General features: G+C 39.8%; 1 protein-coding gene across 1 annotated transcript; it reads left to right on the top strand.

Moving 5' to 3' along the window:
- Window positions 1-989: 989 nt before the first annotated feature.
- Window positions 990-6606, top strand: LOC125214532 (copper-transporting ATPase RAN1). The gene is made up of 9 exons (XM_048115595.1): window positions 990-1565; window positions 2328-2942; window positions 3561-3990; window positions 4141-4466; window positions 4786-4844; window positions 4940-5282; window positions 5378-5569; window positions 5643-5900; window positions 5970-6606. Exons 1-9 carry the CDS (start codon window positions 1332-1334, stop codon window positions 6447-6449), a joined length of 2937 nt encoding a protein of 978 aa, XP_047971552.1. The 5' UTR covers window positions 990-1331; the 3' UTR covers window positions 6450-6606.
- Window positions 6607-8019: the final 1413 nt, after the last annotated feature.

The following is an 8019-nucleotide window of genomic DNA, read 5'->3' as shown; positions in this document are numbered from 1 at the left end:
TGTTCTCGGAAATTTAGGAGTACTATACTCTCAACCCTAATCATAATCACAACAGATTAATCGAGCTCAGATTATAATTCAATCTCAGTTACAGTCTTCCATTAAACAATGCCGTTTTAATGACTGGTCTAAATCGCCATATTTTCGACGAACATATAAAACTTTAATTTGAACAATATAATTTTAGATAAACACAGAAAAACTTAAATTCCATATATTTAGATTTTAAAAAACAAAAACTCATAAAAGTTCGTACATTTATATGGTAATTTTCATCTTCTATAATAAACAATGACGTATCAATTAATGGTCAAATTTGTAATGTTTTTGAAGAAAAATTTATTTCAGTGGAAAATCTATAATAACCCAAAATTCATATATTCACATTAAAAAATAGAAAAGATTAAGAATTCATGAATAAATACAAAATTACAAATAACCTAATTTAAATTCATACATGATTATATATGAATAATATTATGAGCGTTTGGTTTACAAGATTGTATTTCCGAATTAAATAGGTAAGATGTTTGGTTTATGAAATTAAATCACACAACCCAATCTTAAATGAATAATTATAAATAAGATAATTAGTCATAACTTAATCATCCACCTAAACTAATCTCACAGCTCAATCCTATATTATACTATTTTATCTAGAAAACCGACGGGCCAAATCCATGTGATTAAGATATACCATACACTCACTCAAACTCTTATCTTACTTCAAACAAGTAAGAATACCAATTTTCGTAAAATATTACAAAGATTGCATATTAACAATATGGGGAAATATATATTTTACAACTTACACGCTACAAACCACGACAAAGACGATAGAGACAAATATAGGGACATTTGATATAAATATTTAAAGTTGGCATGATAATATTGTTTTGCAAGAAAGCACCAATAATCTCTCGTTGGAAAACAAAAAACTGAAAAAGATTATGACTTGGTAAACTGAATCTAAAATCCCATTCTAAAATGAAAAGGGCTTTAGATAACGATCGAAATCTTCAATCTTTATTAATGGAAAATGGATTTTAAGTGCAAGACTTTGAAAATTGGGGGTAGGGAACGTAAAGATTGGATCTTTAATTCAATGTGTAATTGTGTATGACATTATGAATATTGGAATTACCTAATTAGATAGTTTTCTTTATGCCAGATTATTAACTGTGTGTAGTTATTTTCGAAGAGCTTACCAAATCAACACAGTAGTCTTCGTTAATTTCAGTTTCCTCCACCTTTCTCATGCTTTCTTTAATAAATTGGGAAGTAAATCGACATCTGTAGCTGCTACTCTTTCTCGAACGTCGCCGGGGACGATGGACCTTCAGCTGACCAGCGTCGCCGGCGAGGAGGATAGGCTGTTGGGCGCCTACGACGATGGGGATTCTGACAACTTGCGCAGGATTCAGGTGGGCGTGAGTGGGATGACCTGTGCAGCCTGCTCGAATTCTGTGGAATCGGCGCTGAGGAGCCTCGACGGCGTCGTCACGGCCTCTGTCGCCTTGCTGCAGAACAAGGCTGACATTTCATTCAATTCCTCCCTGCTTAAGGTCTCTTTGACTCTTTCAACTTTTCTTGGAATTTTATTCAATTTGTATGTGGCTGTCTCTGCAATAAGTTTTGAGCTCAAGTTTGTATGTGCTGTTGTTTGTTGGATAGCAATTGGGCTTCCTCAGATATAGTTGTTCTGGATCATGGGTTTTGCTTAATTATTGCTGTGAATTAGTTGAATTGTGGTTGTTTTCATGAGCAGATTCCTGTTACCTTTTGGGGGCTTAAGCAGTTGATTAGAATCTAGGTGTACCGGTATTGATGCTAATGGAAATGGTGTAGACTTATAATGTGAGAATTGAATTTGAACTTATAGTTGTGCATTAGCTTCTCTTGGTAGGTGTATTTAATGAGTGGTTTACTACAGTTGAGATTGGTCATTGGTGTACAATAATTAGTCACAACTTACAACTAACTACTTATCAAAACATAAGCTGTTTGAACTCTAATTGGCTGATTCAAACTGATTTTTTTCAAGATTGTGGTTATCTCTTCTTGACTCCATGTTACTCTCGTCTGAAATGCTGAATGAATCAATGAGTATTAATTACTTGTGATTCTTCAGATAGTACATTCTTGTTCAAGTGCTTTTCCAGTATTCAGTAATGTTTTTGCGTTCAGTTCTTATTATGAGGTTCCACTCCAATTCTTTGCGGTTTATTGTGGTCCTCTTTCCATCTTAGCAATTGTTATGTTGGCCTTCCGATTGCAAGCATCTTTACAGCTCTATTGGGCCCTTTCTATCCCATATCTCGTCTCAGGATGAAGACATTATAAATGCAATAGAAGATGCTGGTTTTGAGGCTGAAATTCTACCAGATCAAATTGCTATGCAATCGAATCCGCGACGGACCTTAATAGGCCAGTTTACTATAGGAGGAATGACATGTGCGGCTTGCGTAAACTCTGTGGAAGGGATTCTAAGGAATCTACCAGGTGTTAAAAAGGCTGTAGTTGCCTTGGCTACTTCTCTAGGTGAGGTTGAATATGACCCAAGTTTTATTAGCAAAGAAGATATAGTCACTGCAATAGAAGATGCTGGTTTTGAAGCTTCATTTGTACAGAGTAATGAGCAGGACAAACTTTTGCTTGGGATTTCTGGAATTGCAAGTGAAACTGATGTACAGTTGTTAAATGATATACTTTGCAACTTAAAGGGTGTGAGGCAATTTTCTATTGACCAAACTACACAAGATTTGGAGATTCATTTTGATCCAGAGCTTCTTGGTGCCAGAATATTAGTTGATGCGATTGAAAGTGACAGCTATGGAAAATTAAAACTGTTTGTCAAGAACCCTTATGCTAGAATGGCTTCTAAGGATCTAGAGGAGTCTGCAAGCGTGTTTCGCCTATTTACTATTAGCTTTATTCTCAGCGTGAGTACTCTATAGAACTTCTGTTATGCCTGAGCCTCAGTGTACCGTATTACTGTTAATGTTATTGTTTTATCTGTCTGAGATCTTAATTCAAGAATTACTTGGATGAAAATTATCTAGTATTACTTATGCAGAAAGACATTGCTGGCTAACTAATTAGAGGGTGTTTAGCTGAGCTTAAACCTGTTTAGCAGCTTATATTTATAAACTCCAAACAAATATGTTCCTTGACCCCATCTTATTTTTTAATGATCTTATGAACAGGCCTACTATGGTTTTTATTTCCAGCATATACCTTCCTTTGCATTTCTTTTGAATCTTCTCTCTCTAGCTTATAAGCTCAATTATCCAAGCACTTAGCTCTTAACACATTACTTCTTATAAGCTCTTTAAACATCTTATAGTCTGTCCAAGATTAGCTTAGCCAAACACCCTCGTAATGTAAGCTTGCTGCAGTTACATTGTTACTCAGAACTTAAATAGTGGTTATAAAAATTAATTTATTGTTTAATTGAAACTAGTTTCTTGGTTACAGTCCTAACAACTTAATGACCTTCAGTATCTGCACATTTTTTACTTAAAAAGTTTTTCTTTTAACTCCTGTTCAACCCGCTTCAGGTTCCCCTTCTTTTCATGAGAGTCGTCTGTCCGCGCATACCTTTATTGTATTCTTTACTACTTTGGCGTTGTGGCCCCTTCCAAATGGGTGATTGGCTGAAGTTGGTTTTGGTATCTGTTGTTCAATTTGTCATTGGCAAGCGCTTCTATGTTGCAGCTGGCAGAGCACTTAGAAATGGTTCAACAAACATGGATGTCCTGGTTGCATTGGGAACTTCTGCTTCATACTTCTATTCCATATATGCATTGCTCTATGGTGCAATAACTGGGTTTTGGTCTCCAAGGTACTTTGAAACAAGTGCTATGCTGATAACTTTTGTACTTCTTGGAAAGTACTTAGAAAGTCTGGCCAAGGGGAAAACATCAGATGCTATTAGGAAGCTTGTGGAGCTCACTCCTGCAACTGCTACGTTGCTTATGAAAGACACAGGTAGGTGTTTTTTGTTTTATGCAAAGTTTCTATTGAATTATACTTGTTTTTCATTCACTAAAAGAATTGGGCAGCATATATGATATTTCTGATATTGGAATGCACCATCATATATCTGAATGGGCTAAACGGGGACTTGTAACATTGCAGGTGGAAAAGTTGTTGGAGAAAGGGAAATTGATGCTTTATTGATTGAGCCTGGGGACCTATTGAAGGTGCTTCCAGGGACAAAGTTGCCCGCTGATGGTTCTGTAGTATGGGGTTCAAGTTATGTGAATGAGAGTATGGTCACTGGTGAATCTGCTCCGGTTCTGAAAGAGATCAATTCGCCAGTTATCGGGGGTACTATCAATTTGCATGGTTCGCTTCACATAGAGGCCAACAAAGTGGGATCTAATACAGTTTTAAGCCAAATTATATCTCTGGTTGAGGCAGCACAGATGTCTAAAGCTCCCATTCAAAAGTTCGCTGATTTTGTAAGTTATCTTTGTTGATTCATCATATAATTTATATATGCACTTTTCAGTTTGTCTGGTTCTGGACAGACAAAAGAGTCTCCTATAATTTATATGTAAGGGCTGGATATGAAGGCAGTAAATATAGCTTGTAGTTGGATTATCACATTGAGAGTCAAACGTAAACTATAGTAGCAGCTTCTTTTATCGATATATGATCCCTCCAAAGGAGGTGCCATGTGTATCTCCTGTGCTTGTTACAAATTTAACTGATAATTTTTACCACTTATCCTGACTTATAAATCATTTTCCTCACATTGGGCATTGGTGACTGATACAGATTGCGAGTATCTTTGTGCCGTCAGTAATAACTTTGGCACTATTGACATTACTAGGATGGTAAGCTTAATATGGGCAAACTTGTTCTCTCATATAGTTGGCAATTAGTAATTTTGAAGTAGATTTTTTATTTTTTTATGGACATCCATGTGCAGGTATGTGGCTGGGGTTCTTGGAGCCTACCCTAAGGAGTGGCTGCCAGAGAATGGCAATTATTTTGTATTTTCCCTTATGTTTGCAATATCAGTTGTTGTGATTGCTTGCCCATGTGCACTTGGGTTGGCTACCCCAACTGCAATCATGGTTGCAACGGGAGTAGGAGCTAAAAATGGTGTGCTGATTAAAGGAGGAGACGCGCTGGAGAGGGCGCAAAAGATCAAGTATGTCATATTTGATAAGACGGGAACATTAACCCAAGGGAAAGCCACAGTGACAACTGCAAAAGTTTTTTCAGGAATGGATCGTGGTGATTTCCTCACTTTAGTAGCTTCAGCTGAGGTAAAAAAACCCCAAACTTTACGTTAGAGAATTTGAGTCGCGCACTGACAAGTTGAGTTAAATAAGTGTCCTTAATTATCTTCTAATTGGTACAGTCTAGCAGCGAACACCCATTGGGGAAGGCTATACTTGAATATGCACGCCATTTCCATTTCTTCGATGACCTTTCTGATACAAAGAATGGTCACAGCAACAACAAGTCCTTTGATTGGCTTCTTGAAATAACTGATTTCTCTGCTTTGCCTGGACATGGCGTGCAATGCTTTATCGATGGGAAAAAGATTTTGGTGAGTTTCTTTATCCAGACTCTGCACGTCTTAGTAGAAATTCGTCTGAGGGTTGTATATATTCGTTTAAAAGGTTGGCAACCGGAAGCTGATGGCTGAAAATGGCATCACTGTCGAGGAGCACGTGGAGAAGTTTGTTGTGGACTTGGAGGAAAGTGCCGAGACGGGGATACTTGTGGCGTATGATGATGATCTGATCGGTGTTATGGGGATAGCAGATCCACTGAAGAGGGAAGCTGCTGTCGTGATAGAGGGCCTCAAGAAAATGGGGGTCGTTCCTGTCATGGTCACCGGTGATAACTGGAGAACTGCTCAAGCTGTCGCGAAAGAGGTTTGTTATCTTCGTTCGTGGCGTTTTTTTCTCTACAGAAAAAACTGATTGACACGGTTTGGGTTTTAGGTGGGGATTACAGACGTGAAGGCAGAGGTGATGCCGGCTGGAAAAGCTGATGTTGTGCGGTCACTTCAAAAAGGGGGGAGTTTGGTAGCGATGGTGGGTGACGGGATCAACGACTCTCCTGCTCTGGCAGCAGCAGATGTAGGAATGGCAATAGGAGCGGGGACAGATATTGCAATAGAGGCAGCGGATTACGTGCTGATGAGAAGCAGCTTGGAAGATGTGATCACGGCTATAGATCTGTCGAGGAAGACGCTGCAACGGATTCGTGTGAATTACGTGTTTGCAATGGCGTACAATGTAGTCGCGATCCCAGTAGCAGCCGGGCTGCTGTTTCCGTCTCTGAAAATCAAGCTGCCGCCGTGGGTCGCTGGCGCTTGCATGGCACTGTCATCTGTTAGTGTTGTCTGTTCATCTCTGCTGCTCAGGAGATATAGAAAGCCAAGGCTTACAACTTTACTGGAGATCACTGTGGAGGACTAATAATAGAGAAGCAGAGTTGCCAGTTTTATTGGGATGTATTCTTGTCTTGTAGAATATAAATGAGATGTATTCATCCGAAAATTATAAAATTTTCTGATGTCATTATATATGTACATATCAACAGTTTTATAGAGTTCAAGAGTGTTTTCACCTAAAATTAGAACAATACAAAATTTAATTTTGATTCATTTACGATAAACTTATTAAAAGTATAGGACTATAGGAGTATAAGATTATCCCTAAAATTATACTCCCTCTGTCCCATTAAAAGTACTCCATATGAAATGCTCTAATGACGCATTTCATGTTACGAAGGGGGAGGGGGTTGAGTTGAGTGATGTTCCGTCACGTGCCTGCCCCCGCCCAATTGGATCGTAATGTTAAGCCACTTGCGGGCATGTGAGTGAGCTTCGCTTTTTCTAAGATTTAATTAATTACTTTTCAAATTGAGAAATATTTTAAATTCAAAATGATAGTGTGATCAATTACTCAACGGATTTCTATCCATTTTTTTTTAAAATTTTTCACAATTCTCTCTAAATAAATTTCTGCACTATCATCATTGGTAGAGGAAACCAATATGCCAACATGTCGGGTGTCACCACATTTCTACTGATAGAGGCACCCCTAGATCTACGACGCCCCATCCGAAGAGCATCAATAACGTTGTTGGGCCGGGCCACAACTCGCGAGTCCCGGCCCGAATTTAGCGTTGGAGGGGAATGAGTCACGGCCCGGGACGGTCCCGAGGACGCAGTCCTGGGCCGCTCTTGAGTCACGTCCCGGCCGGCGTTATGCGTGCCCGTGCCGCATCCCATGCGGCCCGTCCCGGCGTTAATTGCGTTCGGGCCGGGCCGTAAGTCCCCACGAATTTTTATTTTTGCATTTTTTTTTGTTTTTCTATTTATACATTATATGTTCTCTATTTTTAATACTCTTCCACACAAACTCTCACTCTCAATCCTCTAGCATTTCAACACTTTTTCAATTCTATGGATTGGTTTAATAGCGACCAACGCCAGATGGACAATTTCGTGAACTCCCAGAACTGGCAAGTGCCGCCGACACCCAATCCAGATGCACCGCCTAGTCCCGGGCTGCCTACCAATATGGACATGGAATCGCCAGTTAACACTGATGAGTACGATATCAGTGATATGGAGCCCGCTCAACGGAGGGGCAAGGGCAAGGGCAAGGTTGCCGAAGAGGATGGGCTGAAGAAGTATAGTCCGCAGGAGACAATGTGGCTGGCCAAGAACTATGTCAACGTCTCCGAGGACGCTGTGGTCGGCAACCAGCAAAGCAGCAAAGTGTTCTGGGTGCGGATTGCTGATAAGTACAACGCTGGTCGACCCGAAGGCTCGTTCGAGCGTTCCTACGTGAAGCTACGCAAGCATTGGGGTCGGGTGCAGAAGGAGATTAACAAGTGGAATGACAAGTGGACTAATGTAGTCCGGATGTGGCCGAGCGGGCACAATGAGATGGACCTTGTGGACAAGGCCAAGGCAGATTACTTCGCAGACGGGAAGAAGCACTTCAAGTACTTCGACGTTTGGAAGCTTGTCGAGAA

Source organism: Salvia hispanica, chromosome 3 (assembly GCF_023119035.1).
Source record: "Salvia hispanica cultivar TCC Black 2014 chromosome 3, UniMelb_Shisp_WGS_1.0, whole genome shotgun sequence".
NCBI lineage: Eukaryota > Viridiplantae > Streptophyta > Magnoliopsida > Lamiales > Lamiaceae > Salvia > Salvia hispanica.
This window is presented reverse-complemented; position numbering and strand designations above follow the sequence as displayed.

Excerpts from the sequence above, each read along its gene's own strand:
- LOC125214532 (XM_048115595.1), top strand. The coding sequence starts at position 1,332 with ATGGACCTTCAGCTGACCAGCGTCGCCGGCGAGGAGGATAGGCTGTTG. Across the intron at positions 2,943-3,560 it reads CTATTAGCTTTATTCTCAGC|GTTCCCCTTCTTTTCATGAG; the intron begins GTGAGTACTCTA and ends AACCCGCTTCAG. Across the intron at positions 4,845-4,939 it reads CTATTGACATTACTAGGATG|GTATGTGGCTGGGGTTCTTG; the intron begins GTAAGCTTAATA and ends ATCCATGTGCAG.